We start from the raw sequence: 27,153 nt of genomic DNA, 5'->3' as shown, positions 1-27,153 counted from the left end.
TTCCTATCAAATTCTTCCCACTGAATGTCTCCTTTTTTTTTTCTTACCATTTGTACATGCTGATTTGCAAACATGTATGATAAGACCACTTTTATTCAATAAAAACACTCTGTTCTGGAAAATAACTAGTAGTTCATCAGATGTCTTCCCTGGATCTTCATGGGGTATTTTTGTTTTTGTGTTTTTCCCCCTCCTTCTTTAAAGGTTTTTTCATCATCTAAAGGCATTTTCTCTTCCATCTTAAGTGGTGCCTGAAAGTTGATCCTTGGGCAACCAAATTTCATTTACCTTTTAACTTGGTCTTCTTTTCCCCCCTAGTTGTTACAAAATGCATTAAAAGGTATACAGTCTCTTCTAAATGGTGGGAAAATGAAATTGACACAGACTGATGAACTCGGAGCTCTCCTAGCTGTGCTCAAGGTAAGGCATTGTCTGTTTAAACCCACATCCTCATTATGGTTAATATCTTTCCTATTTAAACCCCAGGCATAAGGACCGTCACTCCAAGGCTAGTTTTAGCGTATTATGTTTTAAGAGAGAAGAATAAAATGTTCATATTCAAACTTACTTAAAATTAAGAACTGAAAACAATAAACGTTGCTTTATTGAGTACATGTCTCAAAATTCTAAAATTTTATCTATCTTCACTTAGGAAGGGACTATGTATGATCTGGAAATAATTTAATTTTAGGTGATCTTGAAACTGTATTTGAAAGAAGAACCAGGTCTTCTCCTTGCCTCTTGCCCCCCTATAATAGATAGGCCAATCAAGATGTGTGTCAGGCCCTAGCTGGTTTGGCTCAATGGATAGAGCATCGGTCTGTGGACTGAAGGGTCCCAGGTTCAATTCCAGTCAAGGGCACATGCCCAGGTTGCAGACTTGATCCCCAGTAGTGGGTATGCAGGAGGCAGCCAATCAGTGATTCTCATCATTGATGTTTCTGTCTCTCTCCCTTCCTCTCTGAAATCAATAAAAAAATGTTAAAGAAAAAGAAAAAAAGATGCGTGTCAGTAGGCTGCCAGGACATCCTTTGGCTTCTGAACCTGCCAGTCAGTGGGAAAGTCAGGTCAGCCTCTCTGGGGACCCAACTGTCATCAGTACGGTCAGAAAATAGTAAGAAGCTTTGTGCTAGCCTCATTTTAAAGCCATGTATGATAACTTAGCTTTATCATGACTAAAATGTTAATGTTTTCCCTGTGCCATCTCCCCTACTCCCAAATAGATAGGCAGACAGATATCTACATGTGGACATGGATAAGCTAAATTAAAAATTTATATTTAGATAAAATAATTACATAAACCTGGATAAATTTTATAATTTAATAAATAAAATAAGTAAATGAATAAACTAAAATCAGATCTAATCTGATCAAATCAGATCTTGCTGGATGTGATTAAACTCTTCATTAAGTCTTATAAGCTATCTTCTGTCCCATTTTTATTTCCTTAACCCTTTGCACTCGCTTGCTTTTTTCTCGATTCCTTTATTCTACTCGGGATTTAATTTTTTTTAAATACCCCAGATTTTACAAAGCGCGGCAGTAGAATAAAAAACTGGAGTTTCTTTTCATACAAACTTATTTATTTAATGTAAGAAAAGCCCAAATAAAGGAGGAAGGATGGAGGGAGGGAAGGGATGGGCTACCGATGCTAACCGTGTCGAGTCACACTCGACATCCGAGTGCAAAAGGTTAATAAGCTTCTAAACATTAATTTGTTGTCTTTGTGATCCAGAACATAATGAATAATTCTGGTTCTTTATTTATGTTTTTGTGTGTGCTTTCTTCATCATCATCATTAGAAATCCATGTTTCATGGACTCCCCGGAATAAACATAGAGATGCCCACAGTATTATACCCCACTCCACTTCCTCAGTATGATGGACGACCACCGGTCAAATTGCAACTACCAGAATCCAGTGTTTCTCGACCAGCTATGGTACATTTATGTCTATTTAGATTTAAGTTGCGGATTGTTTTTATTGCTTGCTATGTGTTTTCTATGATTTGCATCACTATTGTGCCAAAGGCTCACTTTGAATTCGATCCGGTTTAGGGATTTTAAAATAATAAATTTAAATTCAACACACTGCTGAAAATACCATTTAGAGCATCTTATACTTCTAAGGTATCTAGTCAGTATAACAGCAATAAAAATGAGCATTCACTTTACACCCAAAGCCCAGCATCCTCATCCCTCAAATGCTCAAGAGTCAGCAAACTATTTTTGTGAAGGGCTTACTGGTATGTATTTGCGACTGCCAATTCTGATGTCCTAGTGCCGTGGTTGGCAAACTGCGGCTCGCAAGCCACATGCGGCTCTTTGGCCCCTTGAGTGTGGCTCTTCCACAAAATACCACGAGTCTATTTTGAAGAAGTGGCGTTAGAAGTTTAAGTTTAAAAAATTTGGCTCTCAAAAGAAATTTCAATCGTTGTACTGTTGATATTTGGCTCTGTTGACTAATGAGTTTGCCGACCACTGTCCTAGTGCAAAAGCAGCCACTATCTTAATGAATGGGTGTGGCTGTATTCCAATAAAACTTTATTTATAGAAACAGGCTGTGTGTGCTAGGCTGGATTTGGCCTTTGGGCTGTAATTTTCCCTCTCTAGACCGTTAGAACTCAATTACCAGTCAGCAGGTGGGTTAATACTTCCCAGGCAAGATCTTTTAACGTGTCTTGAACTGGTTTTGAAGTGTGTGATGGTGCATCATCATGAAACAAAATTACTTGCCGTGTCTTCTGGCCCATTCTGGTAGTTTTATGATCAAAGCGTGGTTCAAATTGATTATTTGTTGTTGGTATCGATCAGTATTAATGGTTTCACCTGGTTTTAGAAGCTCACAATACCACACCTTCCTGATCCCACCAAATGCAGAGCATTGTCTTCTTTCCAAAGTGATTAGGGCTGAAACCGGTTTGGCTCAGTGGATAGAGCGTTGGTCTGCGGACTGAAAGGTCCCAGGTTCGATTCTGGTCAAGGGCATGTACATTGGTTGCGGGCACATCCCCGGTGGGGGGTGTGCAGGAGGCAGCTGGTCGATGTTTCTCATCGATGTTTCTCATCGATGTTTCTAGCTCTCTATCCCTCTCCCTTCCTCTCTGTGGAAAATCAATAAAATGTATTAAAAAATAAAACAAAACAAAGTGATTAGGTCTTGCAGTCAATGTTGATGGTTGACCTGGATCAACCCATGATTTTGTGTGTTTGTGATTCTCAAAATAAATCTACTTTTCATAGCCAGTTACAATTCGATGCAAAAAAAACTTTCTTTTGTGCTGTTGAAGCAACATTTTACTGATGACTTTTCGGTTTTCCATTTGTCTTTCGTTCAGTTGATGTGGCACCCATTTTCCTTCCTTTAAAATCTTTCCCATTGCTTGTAAACAATCAGAAATTGTTTGCTGAGCAACGTTTAATCTTTCTGCAAGTTGTTTTTGAGTTTGACATGCATCTTCACCCAATAATGCTTGTAATTGTTGGTCTTCAAACTTTTTCGGTTGACCTGGACGTTCTTTGTCTTTCACATCAAAATCATCACTTTTAAAGTGTTTAAACCAGCGTTCACAAGTATCTTGAGATGGAGCATGTTCACCATAAGCTTCCTGAAGTATACGCTAACTTTCAGCAGCATTTTTCTTCAAAATAAAGTAATGAATTAAGACTTCCCGCAAATGCTCTTTTTTTGGCATGAAATTCAACATTTTTAAGTGTAAAAATATCTGTGATGTTAACACCTTCAGAAAATTTGACATACGAAGTTTTGAAGCTTGTTGTCAATACAACAAAATAGCATGCATATCAAATTGCATACATATCAACATATGTGTAACTCCATCTATTGGAAAAAATCTGCATTATTAACTGGTACACACAGTAGACTGTTTTTAGGAGTTTGAAGGGAAAGGCGAAGATGGATAAACAAACAACTGCAATGCAGTCTTGGGATTTCTTTCACCAGCATATTCACAGAGTACTTTGGGAACACATTCAGGGCATCCAAATTGAGGAGTCAGAGACTTCTTAACCCTTTGCACTCACTTGCTTTTTTCTCGATTCCTTTATTCTAATGCTAACCGTGTCGAGTCACACTCGACATCCGAGTGCAAAAGGTTAAAAGATGTGGCTAAACTGAGACTCCAGAATGAGTATTAGTACAGAAAGGAACATTGTTATTTTGAAGGAACAAAAGATGCAAAAATATAGAAAATGAGAGTGCATATATCCCATTGTTAACCAGTAGGTGTAGAGTGTCAGGTGTGCACAAGGGAGGGGTCGGGCAAGTATGTAGCAGAGGCCAAATCATAAGAATCTTGTATAGCCGAAACCGGTTTGGCTCAGTGGATAGAGCGTCGGTCTGTGGACTCAGGGGTCCTGGGTTCGATTCCGGTCAGGGGCATGTACATTGTACATTGGTTGCGGGCACATCCCCGGTAGGGGGTGTGCAGGAGGCAGCTGGTCGATGTTTCTCTCTCATCGATGTTTCTAACTCTCTATCCCTCTCCCTTCCTCTCTGTAAAAAATCAATAAAAATATATTTTAAAAAAAAGAATATTGTATAGTATGCTAAGGAATTTGGACTTTTATCATATAGTGGGTAGAGATTCAAAGAATCTTATAGAGCAGAGTGAGATAAGATTTGCATTTTAGAAAAATAACGGGTAGCAAGTAAAAGGTTATGAGTCTGGAGCCACATTAATAATCTAAGATAGGAGTGATGAGGACCTTCTTCCCCAAGGGCATGGATTTTGAGAATGCAGAGGAGCACGGATTCCAAAGATTTTTGGATGTCAAAAAGCAGTAGGAGAAAAGTAACTGGCTTTTACTTAATATCTACACCTACAAAGCCCTAATGCTCTAAAACATGCATTGTACCTAATGGGTTAATGTCTCTCCTATACATCTAGAGTGGTATTAACGATGTGTCTTGTTTGGGAGAACTGAGAAAATAGTCACTCGTCATTTTCTATAGAACTCGATTCTCTTGCAGAACGCCAGTTGAGAAGGCTGAATGCTTTCACAACAACTGTGCAAGGTCGGTGCTGTTAGGCTTAGACTTCCGTGATGAAGGTCAGGCTCACAGAGGCGAAATGATTTGCCCAGGATCACAGAGGTGGAATATACCTGGTAACCCAGGCCACAAGTTTTGCTGTCCCACATTTTTCATACGTTGCTTCTTATAATCCCACTAGAGGCCTGGTGCACGAAGATTCATGCAAGAATGGGCCTTCCTTCCCCTGGCTGCCGGCACCGCCTTCGCTCTGGCCCAGAGCCGCCTTTCTGCCTTCCCACGCTGCCCAGAGGCCTGGAGTGGCTGGGGCGGTGTGGAATGCTTGCATCATCGCCATGCAAGGACGCAAGTGTCCCGCCCTGCCCCCCCCCACACATGGTGCCTGCGTATGCAGGTTAACCCATCATCTTTGTTGGGTTAGTTTGCATACTCACTCCTGATTGTCTGGTGGGCGTGGCAAAGGTACGGTCAATTTGCATCTTTTTCTTTTATTAGTGTAGATAGGGTATGTGTAAGCACTTAGCATAGTGACTGACACATGGGGTGTTAAGTGTCACTTTTTTTACTTCTTTCAACTATGTGTTGGGGACATATTTGGTAATTAATAAATGAGAAAGGACCAGTGACTCAGTTAGAAGCTGTTTTGAAATCACTATAATATGTATATGTATATGTATATGTATATGTATATGTATATGTATATGTGTGTGTGTGTTTTCTTTGCTCTTATCATCAGAATAGAAAGAAAAAATCAAAAATAAAACCAAAGAAAATCCAGCAAGAAGAGGAAGAAGAGGAGGATGAGTCCAGTGGTGAAAGAGAAGCAGCCCCAGTTACTGGCTTGGGCAGAGCGAACTTGCATGAAGGGAACACCCAGTCTCCCTCCTCCTTGGCTGTCCAGAATTTGCGATTAGATGGAAGTGGAGCTGCAGGAAAAGATCGAGTCTCCTCACCCTTCAGTTCTTCCAGTTGGAAAAGGATCAGCAGTAGTGAGTCAGACTATTCTGATGCTGAAGGAGGCATGCAGAGTAAAATGAGGTAGTAGTATTTTGTTATATTTTTATATTCTAAATTGCATGTAAGTTTTTATAACTTTGCTTAAAACACTGACTGCTGCATGTGATTCAACTTAAATATTCTAATTTATGTGGGACTTTGCATTTCCCTGCATTTTGCCCATTCTCTTGATTTGCCTTTTGCATGAGGTTTCTCTGCCTGGAACATTCTTTCTTTCACTGTTTTTTTTGTTTTTTGTTTTTTGGTTTTTTTTACTTTTTGTCTTTTTGTCTTGTTAACCATTACTCAGCAGTCATGTCCTCTGAGAAGCCTTTTCTGAGCTTCCCTGCCCCCATTCTGGCTTAGGTACCTCTGCTGTGTGACCTTTTCACTTATCTGTACCTTAGTGTCAACATAATGTGTTGTAGTTATCTCTTCAACTCTGTCTCTGCCATTAATAAGCCGGTCAGTGGCAGGGGGCTGGTTTATGTCTGCCAGCATCAGCACAATGTCTGGCACATCCATGAGGATACTCAGGACATGTTTGTTGGATGAATGGATGCTCTGCAGTTTCCTAACATCAAAATGCTGCCCTTTTATTCTCTATCTAGTTGTGTGTTTTTTAATTGTCAATTTTATTAATACATTATATAAACAAATTGCTTTAACAGGTTTTCATTGTATTTTGAAAAATACTTTTTAATATTAGCATCTTTAGGACTTAGAATGTTGAATTTCTCAATGTATCATTTGAGTTGGCTGAAATAAATTTTATTTCATGCTTATACTTTTAAGAATATTAAAAGACTTTTTTCCTTTCTTCTCTTGGTTACTAAAGGTCTTACCAAGCCAAAGTTCGCCAAGGAGCATTAGCTTGTTTTCTTTCTACTATAAAATCAATAGAAAAAAAAGTTCTTTATGGCTACTGGTCCGCCTTTGTTTCCGATACACCTGAGCTTGGAAGCCCACAGTCTGTGTCCTTGATGACTCTGACATTGAAAGATCCTTCCCCAAAGGTAAGAGCATTTAGACTCTCGGTGTTGTGCTGGGAAGAAAAACTTGACAAGTCTTTGTTGTTTCCTCTGCCCTGTCCAGTCTTACATGAGCACAGCTCTTACTAACACCAACCCAGGTGTGGGGTGCAAGGGCCTAGCTCATGGCTACTTTTAGGACGTGGTAGATAACCCCATTGCCTTTATTCCAATTAAAATTATCCTAAACATTTTGAAAATGAAAAATGTATATAGGAAGAAGGGGATCTGACTCCTGATTTTTAACTAACTGATGTGAATCATCCTGAAATTTCAGACGCGTGCCTGCGCTCTGCAAGCTTTGTCTGCCATCTTGGAAGGCTCGAAGCAGTTTCTTTCTGTTGCTGAAGATACCAGTGACCACAGAAGGGCTTTTACTCCCTTCTCTGTCATGATCGCTTCCAGCATCAGAGAGTTGCACAGATGTCTTTTGTTAGCGTTGGTGGCTGAGTCATCCTCACAGACCCTTACTCAGATCATTAAGGTAAATGTGCCAAGTTATCTCTTTCAATTTTGTATAATGTTTTGCAGTGCTGAAAAGTAACTTGACTAAGGGGTCATTTTATTTGAAGATATCCTATTTGTACCTACTTGTTTGATCTTACCTACCACCCCTGTATGTCCAAATTAATGATTTACTAAAAAAAAAAAAACTCCTTTATTTTTAGTTTTAAGTTGTACCAATGAGAAAACAAGTGCTATCTTCCTCCCACCCCCCCACCCCCAAAGACAGAAAAGAAAATGAGTGATTTTCAAATAAATGTAAAGACTTCTTTTTAAATTAAATGCTGTAAAATTTTGTTTTTATGTTATGGCTCAATCAGGTCTGTTGAGCAGCTATTCTTGTGCTTTGCAGTGCCTTGCAAATTTAGTATCAAATTCGCCTTATAACCGTCTGAAGCTCAGCCTGCTGACCAAAGTCTGGAACCAAATAAAGCCTTATGTCCGCCACAAAGGTGGGTGGTAGTTTAAAATTATTTGCTTCTTTATGTCAGTCAAATCTACATTATTAGTTTAAAAATATTCACAGTAATTGTATAGCTCTAAGATATCTCCACTTACTCTCCCCAAGTTTTCAGGAGAATCCAATTGCTAGAACTCCACTTTTGACCTCTGAAATACCACTGATGGAAGTGAGCTGGAAAATTGATTGTAAAGTTGAATGCCTCTTTGCTACTTCAGTGCAGTAATCAGGGGATCCCTTTAGATTGAGCCAAGTGCAAGGGATCCCCTCCCGATGGATGGACAGTCAAATAGACAGACATCATCTTTTTAAAAAGAAAAACTGGAATATAAAACCTAACTTCTTTAACTTTATTTCCTCTGATGATCAGTTAAAATTTCAGAACCTCAAATCCCCACTAACTACAGTCTTATTTCTTGGTATTTCCTGACTTCTTCCACACATAATATGCAGGGGTAGGCAAAAGTAGGGTCACAGTTGTGAGTACGTGAAACATCTTCTTGTATTATTTATTAATTAATTATTGTAGTATTTTCCATATGAACAACTGTAAATCTACTTTTGCCAACCCCTGTATATGTACTGTAAACACTTGCCTTTAAAACATATGTTTTTCTTTTGTTTGCAAGCTTTATGATCTGACCACATTCTGAAAAGTTGAGTTTTTTATTCAAAATTACAGAACTTGATGGAGGTGTGGACTTTTTGTGTGAGTGACATCGTGGGAGGGGTCCTGGATCTGGAGTCAGTCGGACTTCCACTTCTGCCCTCTCTGAACTCTAATTTCCTCCTAACAGGAAGCATTATACCTATCTCGTAAGACTTAGAAGGCTTAACTGAAATAGTGACGTGTAAACTGAGTCCATTCACTCCTTTTACCAGTGTGTAAAATGGGACCCCAAAAGATAAATCTTGCCTTAAGGTGTCTCATCACATTAGTGACAGAAGTAAGATTAAAACAACCCAGGTCTTGTGGCTCAGTCCTCTGCTTGTTCCACTACATCTGTAAACTGAGGGGAGCGGACCATGTCTCAGAGGTCCCTTTCAAGTGTCTGACTCTATCCTCCATCAACTTTTTATTATTAAAATTTTCAAATCCACAAAAATTTTCAAATTTAAAAGAATAGTACGTTCTGTTGCTGTACATCTATATCTCTACCTAGATTTAACAATTGTTAATTTTTGTCATATTTGCTTTCTGTGTCCCTTTCTACGTGTTTGTGTGTGTGTGTAAATATGTGTGTATATATGTGTATTTGTGTGTATATATTTATATTGACTTTTTTCCTTGAACCATTTGAAAGTAAATTATAGATATGATATTTTTCCCTAAATACCTCAGCATGCATATCTTAAGAATAAAGATAACGTAAAAAACACAAAACCAATTTTGCACCTAAGAAATTAATGATTACTTAATATTATCTACTATCTTGTCCACATTTAAATTTCCCCATGTGTCCCCAAAAGTCTTTTATAGCTTTAAAAAAAAAAAAAAACAGCTTTGTGCTCGCTTCGGCAGCACATGTACTACAGTTGGAACGATACAGAGATGACCATGGCCCCTGAGCAAGGATGACACGCAAATTTCTAAAAAAAACCACCTATGTCATTCAAGGTTTATGTATTGCATTTAGTTTTCATGTCACTTTAGCCTTTTTAAATCTAGAATAGCTCTCAACCTTTATTTTTCTTTCATGATACTGAGTTTAGGAAAAGTCCAAGCCAATTGCCCTATAGAATATCTCGCATTCTCAGTTTATTTGATAGTTTCTTCATAGTGTTAACGTATATTTCTGTCCCCTGTATTTCCTATAAGCTAGTAAATAGGTCTGGTTTAATTAGATTCAGATTAAACAAGGAGGCCATAATTCTTAGTTGCTTGCAGGGATAACTATGGTGCTTCTAACAGCTGTTCCCATGGTGATAGATTCTTACTGTTCCCTTTGACAGATGTTAATGTTCGTGTGTCTAGTCTTACACTCTTGGGAGCCATAGTATCCACTCACGCACCTTTACCTGAAGTTCAGCTACTTCTCCAACAGCCCTGTTCTTCTGGACTCAGCAATAGCGATTCAGCAACTCCTCACCTCAGCCCCCCTGATTGGTGGAAGAAAGCCCCCTCAGGACCCTTTCTGGAAGAAGCATCAGTTAGCTCACCAGCGGGGTCTTCAGAGCCCTGCTGGCTCATTCGACTTTGCATTTCCACTGTTGTGCTGCCCAAGGAGGACTCCTGTTCAGGTAGCGATGCTGGCTGTGCAGCAGGAAGCACCTATATGCCGTCCCCCATGCGACTGGAGGCCTTACAGGTAGGAGGTGTCATTTCCTTGTCTCGGAAACGGAAGTTAGTTATTCTTCCTTCCTAGGGTGTGGGTGAGGAGCGAGTGAAAATATGTAAAGCTGAGCCGCATGTCAGCGGTGTCAGTGGGAGTTGTATTGTAGATGTGAGTGCCTTGTTTATTGTTTGTTTGTTATGGTTGTTGGTGGCTTTGGTTGTAAAATGTCAGGTTCATTCATTTTCATTGCAAGCCATTTTAGTCACCTCAGGTATTATATGACAGATAGATATAATAATTATATAGTAATTCTGAAAGAAATTATGTAGTTAATCTTTTTTTAAAGTATATTTTTATTGATTTCAAAGAGGAAGGGAGAGGGAGAGATAGAAACATCATGATGAGAGAGAATCATTGATGGGCTGCCTCCTACACACCCCCTACTGGGGATCAAGCCCACAACCCGGGCATGTGCCTTTGACCGGAACCTAACCTGGGACCCTTCAGTCCACAGGCTGACACTCTATCCACTGAGCCAAACTGGCTGTGTAGTTAATCTTTGATCTTCTATCTGCTTAGAGACAACAAAATATAATTGCTCCCTCAAAGGAAGAAAACAATTCTAGATTAAAGTATTTGCTTTTTCTGTACTCAAATATGATCTAAGACAGGTTTAGTCCTGGGATCTTTATCTGCTTAATATTAAACATGTTCATTAATCTCTTTAACCTTTAACTTTTTTAGCCTTAGTTTCTTCAGCTGAAATGTTAAATTAAGACCTACCTCAAAAAATTATACCCAGGCTTACTTAAATGCAATAATATTGATAACCTTAATGAAACATATTTTGTAAATTATAAAGCACTATAAAATTATATGATGAAGTTCATTGATTTTAGCCATAAAATAAAGATTATGGTTGTTTTGCATTTCATTCAACATCATATTTCAACACTTGGTTAAGTGTGAGTGGTTTCTGAAATATTGAAATCCTTTTCTGGGTATTGCAGCCCTGCATTCAGGGCTTGGAGTTCATGCTCTGTTCTCTTTGCAGGTGTTGGCTCATCTGGCAAAGGGCTACTTTTCAGTGGCTCAGGGCTACTTGATGGAGCTTGGAGAGGTGATTTGCAAGTGCATGGGGGAAGCAGATCCTTCTATTCAGCTTCATGGAGCAAAGGTGATTTTCATTAAAAGCCACATGTTCTTCTTCTATTTTTCCTTTTATATTCTTTCTTCTGTTGCATGTTCATCAGAGGTTTCTTCAAGAGGTTTCTGGTAGGAAAGTCATACATTCCTCTATTTTCAGCTCACTGTATAAACCCAAAGAATTGATTTGGGAAGAAATTAGCAGTACAGTATATAGTTGGTGATTTTGCTTTGGAAAGAATGCCTCTGACATAGAAGTTACATAGAAAAGAAAGAAAATCAGTTGGAAATTATTTTTCCCCTTGATTTGAGGTAATCTTCACATGGAAGTAGTCTTTTACCTCCACAGTTCTAATACTTTGCTTTGATAACCTATTCCTTTTATCTTCATAGCTGCTGGAAGAACTGGGTACAGGCTTAATACAGCAATACAAACCAGATTCTACCCTAGCACCTGAACAGAGAGTGCCCGTCACCTTGGTAAGTAGATGTCAATTCCTAGGTTCCTCTTTTCTTAGTGCTTCAGTCAGCTCATTTTTTAGGTTCAATTTATAAAGTGGAGTGGATGTTTCTTCTGATGTCGAAACTTATGGCTTATTATCTTGGATAATGAGATACTAGGATAAATGGGTTTTATTTGCATTTCAGTTTACTTGCAGTCCAGGATGTGGTAAGATTATGTGTAACCAATTATTAGCTATGCAAAAACCAGTTATTTCTTTTGCACAAAATCTAGTTTGGTTACTCAGCCTGCCCAAGAGGCAGACTAGAATGGTGAGGAGAGCCTAGAATTTAGACTCAGAAGGCAAGAGATCAAATCTAGGGAGCACCACCTAATTATGTGCTTGTGAATATAGTTTCTTCATTTTAAAGAGGAACAAAAATCCTTAACTCATAGGGCTGTTGGAAGATTGAATGAAAGGTAAAGATGCTGACAATTAGTGGTGCTCAGTGAATGCTAATCCCTCCCTGCCGCAGTCCCCTTCCTGACTCCAATTAAATTCTTGAGATCTTAGGTTGTGTCTGTTGCCCCCACATTGTGCCAGTTCTTCTTTGGAGAAGGAACATGTGACCTCACAAAAAAAGAGGCTCTTACTTAGTGCCAAAAGCAAAAGCAATGCAACAGTTTTCTCCCTCTGCCCTCCTCATCCCGTTTATCCTTTTTCCTTCACAGTTTCCATCATCCTTGCAGGGAATTGAGAATATCTAGCCCTAGTCCCTTCCGTAGTCTGCTACTAAAGCTGAATTGTCACCATTTGCAGACAGATGTGCAAAGTGAAAGCCAGGGTTTTTATAAAGCATGGGAAGGAAATTGGAAAGGAACTCTTCAGATGCCTACCTTGAGGGACTTTGAAATTAGATGATTCTACAAAATGCTTAAACAGAGCCTACTGCTCAATTTCAGAGTCCACCATGCACCAAGCACTATGCACACTATCATATTTTTCTTTCTTTTTAAAAAAAAATGTATTTTATTGATTTTTTACAGAGAGGAAGGGAGAGGGATAGAGAGTTAGAAACATCGATGAGAGAGAAACATCTATTAGCTGCCTCCTGCACACCCCTCCACTGGGGATGTGCCCGCAACCAAGGTACATGCCCTTGACCGGAATCAAACCTGGACCCTTCAGTCCGCAGGCTGATGCTCTATCCACTGAGCCAAACCAGTTAGGGCCTTTTCTTTCTTTGTAAAAAAAATATATTTTTATTGATTTCAGAGAGGAAGGGAGAGGGAGAGAGATAGAAACATCAATGATGAGAGAGACTCATTGGTGGGCTGCCTCCTGCACGCGCCCTCTGGGGATCGAGCTCGCAACCCGGGCATGTGCCCTTGACCAGAATCGAACCTGGGACCCTTTAGTCCACAGGCCGATGCTCTATCCACTGAGCCAAACCGGCTAGAGCCACAGTATCATTTTCTTACCACACAAACTCTGCCAGGTAGATGTCTTTGCCCTGCTTTACTGACGAGGAACCAGAGTGTAGTTGCCCAAGGTTTAGTGACTTGCCCAAGGTTGCAGAGACAGGAAGCCATGGCTGAAGGACTCAACCCCAGCTCTACCTCTGGCTCACGGCCCAAAGGCCACTCTGGGACCCTGATCTCCATGCCCCTGAGGAATCTGGTTGAAAGAGCTCTACCTGGGTGTCAGTGATCTGGATTTTAGTCCAGCTCTGCTGCCCACTAGCAAGGTACATTATTCTTTGTGCCTAAGTTTCCTTGTGCGAATATGGAGATAATGACATACACTCCATTTAGTTGTGCTGAGGGTTAAAATGAGCTGATATATGTAAAGCACTTAGAACACTGCCTGGCACATCATAAACTCTCTGAAGAACACTAGCTGGTACTGCTACTGTTGTTACTGTCACCGTCATCTTCACCCTCCTCCTCATTATTATCTCTCTGCTGCTTAACCCTAGCAAACTGTAGTTTCCTAGTTATTAAAGTTGAAGGATTCAATTTGTTGTTTTTCAAAGTTCTAATGAAAGCATTTATATCCAGCTACCATGGGAAGGAAAAACGTTTCAGTACTAAGGTCACTGGTGGTGGTCTTGGTGGCGAGCTGGTCCCACTGTTGCGCTTGGGCTGCGGTTCTGACTGTGCCCTGTTCCAGGTGGTGCTCTTCTGGACTATGATGCTGAGCGGCCCTTTACCCAGAGCCTTGCAGAATGCAGAGCACCCGACTCTGCAGGCGAGCGCCTGCGATGCCCTGTCTTCCATCCTGCCAGAAGCCTTCAGCAGTCTGCGGGTAACGTCAGGAGTGGGTTCTCATCCTTAATGGTGCCATCACAGCTCCAGTTTGATTTGGATTCTTTCTCATTTTGAAGCAGTTTTCCACATTATCTCTGAGGGAACGTGCTTATTCTACTTGAGTGTGGGGCGAGGGCAATTGGAAAACGTAAAACCTTAATGTCTGGGGAAAGCTTTTCCTCTCCGTGCTTAGAAGGCAGGGGTAGAAGTCGTGTTGGTAGAGGCTTCCAGGCAGAGATTTCAGAACCATTTAAAATCCAAAAGTTAGAAAGGCCTGGGTTTAAATTCTCGCTCTTCCATTTTCTGGCTTTTTTATTATCTTAACTTCTCTAAAACTGCCTTTATCAGCTATACCTAAAATGGGAATTATGTGAGTAATAACAAGAAGTATGTGAAAATACTTAGCTGGTGCCCTACCCATATGGCATCCAACCCACTCCTTTCCTTTAGTTCTCAATGGCATTTTCATATGTTTTCACTTATATAAATTAGCTTTTTAAAAAATATATTTTTTTTATTGATTTCAGAGAGGAAGGGAGAGGGAGAGAGAGAAACATCAATGATGAGAGAGAATCATTGATCGGCTGCCTCCTGCATGCACCTCACTGGGGATCGAGTCCACAACCCATACATGTGCCCTTGACCGGAATCGAACTCAGGACCCTTAAGTCCACAGGCCAACGCTCTGTCCACTGAGCCAAACTAGCTAGGGCTAAATTCGCTTGATAAAGAAGGCAGCTTTAATGAAGTAGGAGAATAAAATGACCTAATTCACACAGTTGTAAAGGTTAAATGAGCACAGATGCTGTGTGTGCCCAGCACCCAGTCGGTGCTCAGATAATAACTGGATCTGAAGTGAACCCTTGCTCTCTACCAAGGTAGCCTCAAGGTCTCAGTTGTGTTTAACTCCTGAATGTAAACTCAAACATAGACACGACATATCTCGGTCACTTGTCGAAGACCCACTCATGGTTATTTCATTCTCGCTTTTCCTTTGCCAACCTTTCTCACGGCAGAGTGACTGGCAGATCCTGTGCATCACAGTGCTGCTTGGGCTGAACGACAGCAAGAACCGTTTAGTGAAAGCTGCAGCCGCGCGGGCCCTCGGAGTCTACGTGCTGTTTCCCTGTCTCAGACAGGTCAGAGTGAGCCTCTGTTATGGTCCATATCAGTCCTTTTTTGTGGGTGGATGGAGAGCTCTTAAGTTGGACAGTAAAGGAGATTAAACTGCTTTGTAATCTGGTTTCCTTAATCGCTGCTAAAATCTGGTAATACCTATAGTTCATTTATTTTTAATTACTTAGCACACTGCCCAGGACCCTAGATGCCCAGTAAATGTCTAATGAATAATTGAAAAACAAATGAGATGAAAAAAAATAAAAAATAAAAATATTTTAAAAATAAAAAAAATAATAAAATGAGATGAGGCATTACCATGTGATAGTAATAATTTAGAAGGCTGATGGAGTTTTTACTAAGAAGGAAATAAATTTCTCTTACTTGTGACATCTCACTAAGTGAATAGGATGTGTTTTGGAAATGTATTGTCAACATCATTTCTCAAGGTGGAAATCTATCCAGGCACAGAATTCATAGGCAACTCTCACAGGCCAGGGAATAAGATATTTTTGCTGAGGCTTCTCAGGTGTGGGAGACCTTCCCCAGGGATTTTAATGAGTGTCCACATTGTAATATATACAAAGAACAGTAAATGGGTAGAAATTTGTGGTAAAGGTTTATTACTTTATCTGAAAATAAAATGAGAATTTCCAAGGTAGCAGTGTGAACTAAAGTAACTACATCATTTTGTTTTGTTTATCTTATAGGATGTCATATTTGTTGCAGACACAGCAAATGCAATATTGATGTCACTTCAAGACAAGTCTCTGAATGTCCGGGCCAAAGCAGCCTGGTCCCTGGGCAACCTGACAGACACTCTGATTGTCAACATGTAGGTGACTCAGCTCGTTTCCCTGGGTAACTTCTGAGGCTGAGTCTCGACTATAAAAAAAATTAGCCACAATTTCCCCATATTATATAGTCAGTCTTCCTGGCTTGTTTGCTTTATATTCTTTCAAGTAATGAAATTAGTAAGCTTAATATCTCTATATGTAAAAGCCTAAGCAACCATTGGACCGTTCAACCGGTAGCTATGACGCACACTGACCACCAGGGGGCAGATGCTCAACACATAGGCATGGAAACATAGAACAAACTGATGAATCTCAGAGGGAAAGGGGGAAAGGGAGAGGGGAAAGAGAAGGGTGGGAAGAGATTAACCAAAGATCTTAAATGCATACTAGAGGCCCAGTGCATGGATTTGTGCACCAGTGGGGTCCCTCAGCCTGGCCTGTGGGGATCAGGCCGAAACCCGCAGTCCGACATCCCCTGAGGGGTTCTGGATTGTGAAAGGACACAGGCCAGGCTGAGAGACCCCACCAGTGCACAAATCCATGCACCAGGCCTCTAGTATATGTATAAAAATACTATATGCTGGTAAGAAATATATCCAACATTATAGAAAATGTGGAAACACAAAAGTGGAAATACAAAACCTTTGTAATGGTTGCCCTACTTTTTAAACATCACATTTGCATGTTTTTTTTAAGTAATATAATCACAGGTTAAAAAATATCAAACAGTTCAAAGGGATAGTCAGTGTGAAGCCTTTCTCCTACCTTAATCTCCTAGTTTCCCTCCCCAGAGGCAACTCGTTACTCATACAATCATATAAAAATTTAAAGTGTCCTGCTTTTTGTCACTTAACTTTAACATACGTAAGCATTCTCCTGACTTCTGCTGATTTTTTATAGATCATTACTTACTATTGCACAGTCATCACCGTACAATGATTATTTAACCATTTCCCTATTTTGGACATTTACATTGTGTTAGGCTTTTGCATGAAATCTCCATTTAAGTTATTTCTATTGGTTACATTCCTAAATGTGGACCTTCTAGGTCAAAAGGTATAAACTATAAGTTCTCCGTATAAGCCACAGATTTGGACTTCATAAGAAGTCAAAAGGTATAAACTATAAGTTCTCCGTATAAGCTAGACAGATTTGTTAAGCTGTTTTCCGAAAGTTTTTATAATTATACTAAGTGAACATATTTCAATGTATCTACATTTCAATGGGTTTTACCTTTTAACATGTTTTGCCTGCTTTGGGAGGAACAGGGAAACACCAGACCCCAGTTTCCAGGAAGAGTTCTCTGGCCTCCTGCTCTTGAAGATGTTGCGATCAGCTATAGAAGCTTCCAAGGATAAAGACAAGGTAGACCCACAACAAAATCTAGTGTTTGTCAGGTAGATACTTAGTGTATTATAGCTTCATTCCATCAGATAGATCCCTGTTTAAAGGAGAGTAAGTGTGTGTTCAGGGTATAAAGTGGCCCACTCGATACTTGTACAGTTTGTTTCTTATCTCCCATCTCATAAAAAACATCAGTGCCATTTGTAATGCTATCCCATGATATATCCATGTTTTAATCTAAGTCCAGTTTTTTCAAAAAATCTTTAAGTAGAATGGACAAGTCAGAAAGGTGAGCAGCCTTGGTTTTGAATATCCGCTGTTACTCTAATGAGTTTAAAAAGCATAATCCTGGGCTTTAGGATCAGGCAGACATGGTTCAAATCCTGGCTTGCCCTTCAGTGGCGGGTGGCCTTTGGTGCATTATTTAACTTCTGTGAAGGTCAGTCTCCTCATTTCTAACATGGAAATTGTTACTTATACCTCATTGGACTCTGAGATATCTAATCTTAAAGCATCTAGCACAGTACCTGGCCCATATCAAGTACTTAATTTAGTACAGTGGTTCTGAAAACCTGGGAAGCCCTACCTCAGACTAACTCAATCCGAATTTCTAGTGTTAGGGTCTGGGAATTGGTTTTAAAAAAGAAAGCTCACCCTAACTGGTTTGGCTCAGTGGATAGAACATCAGCCTGCGGACTGAAAGGGCCCAGGTTCGATTCCGGTCAAGGGCATGTACCTTGGTTTTGGGCACATCCCCAGTAGGAGGTGTGCAGGAGGCAGCTGATTGATGTTTCTCTCTCATCGATGTTTCTAACTCTCTATCCCTATCCCTTCCTCTCTGTTAAATCAATAAAAAATAAAAATAAATAAAAATAAATAAATAAAAAGAAAGCTCCCCATATGATTCTAGTATGCTACAAAGAAAAAACTATTTTTCTCTAGTAGAAAAGTATGGACTGAGATTATGAAACCCAGCTTCTCCCCCAGCTCTGCTGCAAACCAGTCGAGTCCTCTTGCCCCGGGGCTCTCCCTGTCATCTCTGACTCGAGGGAGATGGATATCTCTGAAGTCTAGTCTAACAGTAAAAATGTCAGGGTGAGGAACCTCTGTAGAACCTCACCTTTCTGATGGCTCAGAGTGTGAGCCATGCAAGACCTTGCAGAATTTTGAGAACTCTCACCTTTACGGGCTGCGTTTTTCATTCGCTCTCTTGTTTCAAGACATCTAGGGCCTCCTGTGTTTTTTAAAGCTGAAATTATACTTTCTGCAATACTATTTCTTTGGCAAAACAGGTTTCTAATGCTTTGACGTTTTATTCTAGGTAAAAAGTAATGCAGTCCGGGCCCTTGGAAATTTGCTTCATTTTCTACAACCATCTCATATAGAAAAACCCCAATTTGCTGAAATCATTGAGGAGTCTATCCAGGCTTTAATCTCTACTGTTCTGATTGAGGCTGCCATGAAAGTCCGATGGAATGCTTGTTATGCAATGGGAAATGTGTTTAAAAATCCTGCTCTCCCATTAGGTAAGAAAGTTTTCCTCTGCTCTCTGGTGGAGGGCCTCTTGGGCCTGCACACACCATCTATATTGTTATTAAAGATGGTCTTCACAATATTATTTATCACAGTATTAGAAAAAAATGGAAACATACTGAACATCCAAGCTTAGGGGAATTGTCTGAGATCAACCATGGTATATATATTCATTGGGATATTTTGTTGCCATTTAAAATTATGTTTACAGCCCTAACCGGTTTGGCTCAGTGGGTAGAGCGTCGGCCTGCAGACTCAAGGGTCCTGGGTTTGATTCCGGTCAAGGGCATGTACCTTGGTTGCGGGCACATCCTCAGTAGGGGTTGTGCAGGAGGCGGCTGATTGATGTTTCTCTCTCATCGATGTTTCTAACTCTCTCTCTCCCTCTCCCTTCCTCTCTGTAAAAAATCAATAAAATATATTTTTTTAAAAATAAAATTATGTTTACAGCCTGGCTGGTGTAGCTCACTTGTTTTAGCATCATCCTATGCACTGAAAGGTTGCCTGTTCAGTTCCTGGTTAGGGCACAAGTACAAGTTGCAGCCTTGATCCCCAGTAGGGGGTGTGCAGAAGGCAGCCCATTGATGTTTCTCCTTCTCCTTTCCCTCTCTCTCAAAAATCAATTAAAAAATATATACGTATAAATATATATGTTTTTTTATTAATCCTCACCCAAGGATATTTTCCCCATTGATTTAGAGAGAATGAAAGGGAGGGAGAGAGACAGAAAGAGAAACACTGATGTGAGAGAGAAACATCCATTGGTTGCCTCCCGCATGCACCCCAACCCGGGCCGGGGACCAAGCCTGCAACCCAGGTACGTGTTCGTGACTGGAATCAAACTCACGACCCTTCAGTCCCCAGGCCAACGCTCTAACCACTGAGAAAAAATCGATAGAGCCAATTAAAAATCTTTTTTTTTTTTTTAAGTACCAAAAAAATGTGGCAGTAATTCTTAAAAAAACAACCATAAACTGACAACTTGAGCACTAATGTATATGTTTCCTTCTGCATGCCCCTTTCCCTCTCCCCCTATTTATTTCTAAATCTTCATTCCTTTTAATGACTGGATTCTTCTAGGAACAGCTCCGTGGACCTCCCAGGCCTACAATGCCCTGACATCGGTTGTGACATCATGCAAGAATTTCAAAGTGCGCATCAGATCTGCCACCGCCCTTTCCATCCCGGGCAAGAGAGAACACTATGGGTCTGTTGACCAGTACGCTCAGATCTGGAATGCACTGGTCACTGCCTTGCAGAAGAGTGAAGACACCACAGACTTCTTGGAATTCAAGTACTGTGCCAGCTTACGGACCCAAATCTGTCAGGCGCTGGTTCACCTCTTGAGCTTGGCCAGTGCCTCAGACCTGCCTTGCATCAAAGAAACCCTTGAACTGAATGGGGACATGGTCCAGTCCTATTTCCTGCAGTTTTTAAAATCAGGAGCAGAGGGAGATGACACTGGAGCACCCCACAGCCCACAGGAAAGAGACCAGATGGTCAGAACGGCCCTGGAGCACATCAGCAGTGTCCAGGCACTGGCTGGCGACACAGCCAAAAGGGCCATCATGGCCTTTTTAGACAATATCCTGACTGTTTATTTGGACTCATCTGGATCATAAGTAGCACTCCTAGGATGAACGAATCGGTGAATATTCTACCATACTTTTCAGGGGTCAAGTGGTAACAGGAAGACCCGAGCTTGAGCATCAGATATTCAGGATGTAATCTTTGGGGCGAAAGTAATCCATCCACTGTTTATTTAGAATGAGTTAGCAGCTAGTTAAATTTTCCTAGCCCTGGCCAAGTAGCTCGGTTGGTGAGAGCATCGTCCCCTTAAACCAAGGTTGCAGGTTCAGTCCTTGATTAGGGCACATACAAGAAGCAACCAATGAATGCATAAATAAGTGGAACAACAAATCGATGTTTCTCCGTCTCTCCTTCCCTCCCTTCCTCCCTCTCTCCTTCTCCCTCTTTTCCTTTCTCTATAAAATCAATAAATTAAAAAAAAAATTTTTTTAATGTTTTCTAACAGGGCTCAGCCACTTTAGAGGCTGCATTGGCCATGGTCCGGGATGTTGGAACCTCTGTCCCATGCAACCAGGAGCCAAGGAGTTGGGTTGTAGTGTGGGCTGAGCAGATTGGGGGTTGTGAAGGGTGTTACGTCTCAGAAGTTTAACAACAACAACAACAAAAAGACAGCAAAAGGATTTAGAAATTTTGTCTGTGGGAATTGTCTTCCTTTTATAATAAACCAATGAAAAATGGTGTGTCTATAATCTCCTGTTTTTATCAAGTTGCATTTATAGAAAGCTGCACTGAACTCCCCAAGTGCCCACCCCAGAAGCCCCCTCCATGCCTCCTGAAGGAAGAGGCTTGTTTTCTTGTCATTTTCATAAAAGTAAAAATGTGTCATGTACAGCTTATTCCTGGTTCTTTGGGCTTTCGCTGGTGGGTTTCTTGATAAAATATTGTAAAATATTTGGATGGTTTCATTTGATAAGTCTCTCTAATATTCTGCTTATCTTGAATAAAATCTAATATTTTTCTTTTTAAGCCTTTTGTTTCTGTGAAGATTTCCAAGTCTGTGAAAACAGATGTTAGTGTTCGTATGCAGGGAAAGAGCAAAGGTAAGCACTTCTAGAAATTCCCCAAGTCTGGGTACACGCTTCTGTCCTGATGGAATGCTGACTCTTCTCACTGCACATGGTGTGTGTGCACCAGGGACAGGAGCTCCTCTCAGACACCCTGGGCTGGTGCCTTAGGAAAGCTGCATTGTTAAAGGAAGCCACGTAGAGAATATAGAGATCTTATTTGATGAGAATCAGTAAAAAGTCTGGCTCTGATTCAGAATTCTAATTCAAGAATGCCAAATTCTAAACTTCTTTTATATTTATAATCTTTTTTTAACCCTAACCTAAGGGTATGTTTTTATTGACTTTTTCGAGAGAGAGGGAGAGAGAAAAACATTGATGTTAGGTAGAAATATTCATCAGTTGCCTCCTGTACTCGCCTCTAAGTGGTATCAAACCCGAAACCTAGATATGTGCCCTGACTGGGAATCAAACCCGCAACCTTTTGGTGTATGGGATGACGCTCCAACCAGCTGAGCCACCCAACTAGGGTTCTTTTGATATTTTATTGTGTTGTGTTTTTTTTTAATATATATTGATTGCAGAAAGGAAGGAAGAGAGAGGGATAGAAACATCAATGATGAGAGAGAATGATTGATTGGCTGCCTCCTGCATGCCCTCTACTGGGGATCAAGCCCACAACCCAGGCAGTGCCCTGACCAGGAATCTAACTATGACTTCCTGGTTCATAGGCTTGACTGTCTCCTCTTTTTTTTTTTTTTAAATACATTTTATTGATTTTTTTTACAGAGAGGGAGAGAGAGTTAGAAACATCGATCAGCTGCCTCCTGCACACCTCCTACTGGGGATGTGCCCGCAACCAAGGTACATGCCCTTGACCAGAATCGAACCTGGGACCTTTCAGTCCACAGGCCGACTCTACCCACTGAGCCAAACCGGCTAGGGTGAATGTCTCCTCTTTAGAGTAAGATCATTGGAGTGGATGTTGGGGAAGGAGCATCTGCTTCTAGTGCAGAAAGGGATCCTCAGCTCCAGCACACAAGGTCGTTATCTTCGGTTGAGAGGCAGGAAGGAGGCCCTGCTGAGTTCGGCTCCGTCGGGGGCTCCGCGCTCCCCCGAGGCTTTCGATGCCTTGGATGCCGGGCACTTAGCAAAAGGCAGCGCCCCTCTAGATCGCGCCACCTGCGTCTGGGGTCCAGCCGGGCCACGCGGGGGCGCCCCGGGCTTCCCACCCCCTCAGGGCTCCCTCTAGTGGCCGCCGGGGGCCTCGCTCCGTCTCAGGCTCGGCGGCGGCGCAGCTCACGTGACCGCGCTCGGGGCCTGCAGCCGCTGTCACTCAAAGAGAGAGAAACAAGATGGCGGCTGAGGGCCCCGTAATTCGGGGGGCGTTCTCCCTCCACCGCCGCGCCCCGCCCGGCCGGCCCCGGGGGCCTTTCCACCCGCCCCGGCGCCCCCACCGCCACCTCTCTGCCCTCCGCTTCCCCCTCTCCCCGCCTCGGCTCCGACGTGAGGGGCCGGGCACTAGCAGCCCGCGGCCCCGCCCACGTTCAGACCGGGCCCGTCAGGTGGGCCGCTGCCGGGCTGAGGGGACGCCCCATGAGGTCGCCGCCGCGCCCGCCCCCCGCGGCCTCAAAAGGGGGTTGAGGACGTAGACAGGTACCCCCTTCTCCCCGCTCCCCGGGTTTTACCTGCGGCGAGGACGGGGTCAGGGGGGGTGCAGGGCAGCCTGACCGGGTCCTCGGTTTGTTTCTATTCTTGGGAGCTGCTGGGCTCCCGCCACCGTTGCAGGTGAATGGCTGATTAAAAAGCAAAGCAGGAAACCAAACAAAACCAAAACAAACGTGGTAATTCACCCGATTCGCAGTCCTTGTGGTAAAACCCAAAATAAAGGTAGGAAATCGTGGGCACAGGCGTCCGTTTGATCCCGTGGCTTTGCCTGAGAAGTTTCAGGTTCGTGCCACCCGTCCCAGGAGTAGGTGTGCATTGATCCTGCAGACGCACTTGCTGAAGATGAACTTTTGCACCAACTTCCAAGTCACACAGCAAAAGTATTGGGGGGACTTATTAGAAAATGACTTTCTTTTTATCCAATTTCAAAGGATAAAAGTCCTTCCTGGATCTGTCATAAGTTTCTCCGTGGTGACGCCCCTCCAATTTACTCGCAGAAGTTTCTCTGGGCTGGTGCTGAGGTGCATTTTTTTTTAACCACACAATTCCTGTTTTGTGTTAATATGGTAGTTGCATGTTACTGAATTGTGAAAAAAAAGCATAACTTGTAGCAATACTCTACAAGATTTTTTTTCTTTATATGTTTTTAAAATATATATATATTTTTTATTGATTTCAGAGAGAGAGAAAAAAATAAATGATGAAAGAGAATCATTGATCCTATTGGGGATCAAGCCAGCAACCAGGGCATGTGGCCTGACCAGGAATCCAATGGTGACCTCTTGGTTCATGGATCCTTGGTTCATGGCTCCACGCTCAACTACTGAGCCACACCGGCTGGGCTCTTTATATGCTTGTTAATCTGAATTAACTAAGAATCTCGTTTTAAGAGTACTTGTATTTGAGAAAATAGGATCTATAAAAACTAAGGTGTGTCATCTGTTTTTTTAAAAAGATACTACGGTAGCCCTGGCCCTATACTTACTAGAGAAGGTTTGATAATCTTCAGTGGGTGTTATAACTCTAAATATAAGCCAAGTGTAACCCCACTTAGACTGTCCTAACAGCAAATGAAAGAAGTCACTTCTTATTCCCAGAATGAAAGACCCATAGAGACTGATTTACACTATCCCAGGGCATTTTGGCAGGGCAGTTCAGCTAACATTAACTTCTCTTTGAAGGCCTTGCAAATAATATTTAGGATTGATAGCTGTGTATATGCTGAGTTAAATTACAATTTGTGGTTGGGTTTCCTTTTTTGTTGTATTAATTTACTAGAGGCCCAATGCACAAAATTCGTGCAAGGGGCTCGGCCCTCGCAGCCCCGGCTTTGTCTGGAAGGTCATTTGGCTGTCCGGTCTAATTAGCATATTACACTTTTATTATTATAGACTAGAGGCCCAGTGCACAAAATTTGTGCACGGAGGGGGGGGTCAGTCCCTCAGTCCAGCCTGCACGCTCTCCAATCCAGGACCCCTTGGGGGATGTCCAACTGCCGGTTAAGGGCAGTTGGACATCCCTCTCACAATCCTGGACCGCTGGCTCCTAATCAATCACCTGCCTGCCTGCCTGCCTACCTGGTTGCCCCTGACACCCCCCTACACCCCTCACCAGCCTGACTGCCCCTCAATGCCTTTGCGTGCCAGCCTGATCATCCCTAACTGCCCCCCTGCTGGCCTGGTCGCCCCTAACTGCCCCCCCCCGTTGGCCAGGTTACCCCCAACTTCCCCCCCTCACTGGCCTGGTCGCCTCTAACTGCCCCCCCTGCCAGCCTGGTCACCTCCAATTGCCCCCCCCACAAACCTAGTTACCCCTCACTGCCCCCCCTGCCAGCCTAATTGCTCCCAACTGTCCCCCCAGGTCTGGTCACCCCTCACAGCCCCCTTGCCAGCCTCGTCGCCCCATGCAGCCTGCTTGCTCAGTCATTTGGTCATCCCTCACTAACCCTCCTGCCAGCCTGGTCATAGGCAGCCATCTTGTGAGGGTGTGAGGGTCAATTTGCATATTACCTCTTTATTATATAGGATTTTAATATATATGTTTTTATTGATTTCAGAGAGGGAGAGAGAGAGAGAGAAACACCAATGATGAGAATGAATCATTGGTCACCTTCCTCCTGCATGCCTCCTACTGGGGATTGAGCCCACAACCCAGGCATGTGCCCTGACTGGGAATCGAATTGTAACCTACTGGTTCATAGGTCGACGCTCAACCACTGAGCCGCTCCACAGTTTAAAAAACAACAACACCTTGCTTATTTATGTATTTACATGACATTTTGTTTTTCTTAACACTCAGTCGACCTTGTATATACTTGTTCTATCTTTATATGAAATTAAAGATGATATATGCTTATATTAATCTTATATAACCTGCATCTCATAGCAAAGTGTCTTGCATGTAGCAGTAGCAGATGCTCATCAAAGATTGGTTGGATAAATGATTGCTAGTAGGTGAGTACTTGTACTAGATGAAGGTTTGATAATCTTCAGTGGGTGTTATAACTCTAAATATTTTGGATTTGGGCAACTAAAAATTGTTCTAATTTTGATAGGCAAGTTGACCAGTGAATGTTTTTAGTAGCAGAGTTAGTATGTTTTGAGCTGCTATTTCATATTGCTTGCCAGGCATTTTCCTTTCTTTATTGGATGTGGTGTTAACTTGTTGGATGCTTTACTTTTCAAACACATTATTTCTCAAGATTATGGTAAAAGTGCACATCATAGTGACCGGTTGTTTGGTTGTTCTGCTGTTTGGTCTATTTGCATATTAGGGTTTTATATATAGAGATAGAATAAACTTGCTTAATTAGACCTGCTTTCTGATTTAGCTAAACTTTTCCAGCCCAGTGAAGCACCCTAACTTCTCTTTCAGGTAATTGTCAACAACACAGCAGTAAATATCAACACAAAGAAGATTATTATTGCAGGGAGAACAAAGGGTAAAATATTTAACTGTAGCAGTGTTTGACTATATTCATTCTGTGCAGTGACAAAACCTGAAGTCATTTTCAAGTTCCACCATTTCTTCTTTTCAGTTGGGTCAAGTTTCTAAACTTTCTAATGAAAAGAAAATAGGATTCTACCGATTCTCCTATCTACCTACTCCAGAACTTCTGTGAGGATCAAATAGGATGAGGCACATGAAAACGCTTCACAAACATTTGGTTAAAGTGTAAAATGTTTGTACCTGGCTATAAAGCAAGTCATGTTCCTGGGCTGAAGAAACTCCAAGGAGGCTATTTGCTAGGGAGAGGAAGCCAGGCGTTGCTACATGACGTCATTACCTGGTGCCCACAGCGACTGTTTCCTGGCTGGACTGGGCTGTGGGTCACATTTTGCGCCATGGGGGTTTTGGCACATTGGCTGCAATTTGATGGGTATCACTCCAGGGTGGTGGCGGGGCCTGTGTCCCCCTTGGGGGAATCTGAGTGTTGGTTTGTGGGTGCCAGGTCTGCGGTGCCGTTTCTTTTTAAATGGCCAGTGTGCGTCATTGCAGCTCCTGTGTTGAGTGTCTGCCCACTGGTGGTCAGTGTGCGTCATAGCTACCGGTTGGACGGTCGGATGGACAATTAGTGTTTTATGTATATAGATGCTGGCTTTAACACCTTAAGTGTCTTCTCCTTCTTCTTCTTTTTAAAGAGAGGAAGGGAGAGGGCGGGGGGGGGAGAGGAGAGAGAGAAAGAAAAACATTAATGTGAGAGAGAAACATCGATCTGACCAGCTGTCCTCACACAAGCCCCAACTAGGAACCAAACCCACAACCCGGGCAGGCACCCTGACTGGGAATTGAACCTGCCACCTTTTGGTGCATTTTTCCATACCATTGTAAAGGGTGATTCACTTGGTTTCAGACCCTTTCCTGAAATGAATTGCTCACCCTCCAAAACCCCACCCATAGAAATGTTGGAGACATCACTGATT

At 42.0% G+C, this 27,153-nt stretch overlaps 1 protein-coding gene and 1 non-coding gene across 3 annotated transcripts in view; both read left to right on the top strand.

The window, feature by feature from the left end:
* HEATR6 (HEAT repeat containing 6) overlaps window positions 1–21,235 on the top strand; it is a 28,563-nt gene extending 7,328 nt beyond the window's left edge. The window contains exons 6-21 of one of the 2 annotated variants that reach the window (XM_054709190.1): window positions 319–420; window positions 1,803–1,940; window positions 5,750–6,051; window positions 6,848–7,025; window positions 7,318–7,524; window positions 7,897–7,996; window positions 9,958–10,313; window positions 11,335–11,457; window positions 11,820–11,906; window positions 14,042–14,176; window positions 15,195–15,317; window positions 16,005–16,129; window positions 17,360–17,456; window positions 18,757–18,961; window positions 20,049–20,616; window positions 21,004–21,235. In XM_054709190.1, the coding sequence (XP_054565165.1) occupies window positions 319–420; window positions 1,803–1,940; window positions 5,750–6,051; window positions 6,848–7,025; window positions 7,318–7,524; window positions 7,897–7,996; window positions 9,958–10,313; window positions 11,335–11,457; window positions 11,820–11,906; window positions 14,042–14,176; window positions 15,195–15,317; window positions 16,005–16,129; window positions 17,360–17,456; window positions 18,757–18,961; window positions 20,049–20,590 (2,820 nt within the window). In that variant the 3' untranslated portion in view covers window positions 20,591–20,616; window positions 21,004–21,235. Of the gene's footprint in view, window positions 1–318; window positions 421–1,802; window positions 1,941–5,749; window positions 6,052–6,847; window positions 7,026–7,317; window positions 7,525–7,896; window positions 7,997–9,957; window positions 10,314–11,334; window positions 11,458–11,819; window positions 11,907–14,041; window positions 14,177–15,194; window positions 15,318–16,004; window positions 16,130–17,359; window positions 17,457–18,756; window positions 18,962–20,048 lie in introns of both variants that reach the window. The other variant, XM_008149237.3, reaches the window with a different exon arrangement.
* On the top strand, window positions 9,511–9,614 carry LOC114234431 (U6 spliceosomal RNA). Its single transcript, XR_003620633.2, has one exon. It is a non-coding gene; the product is annotated as a U6 spliceosomal RNA (small nuclear RNA).
* Window positions 21,236–27,153: the final 5,918 nt, after the last annotated feature.

The sequence above is a fragment of the Eptesicus fuscus genome, chromosome 20 (genome assembly GCF_027574615.1).
Source record: "Eptesicus fuscus isolate TK198812 chromosome 20, DD_ASM_mEF_20220401, whole genome shotgun sequence".
NCBI lineage: Eukaryota > Metazoa > Chordata > Mammalia > Chiroptera > Vespertilionidae > Eptesicus > Eptesicus fuscus.
The sequence above is the reverse complement of the archived record's forward strand: the minus strand, read 5'-3'. Positions and strand labels throughout refer to the sequence as shown.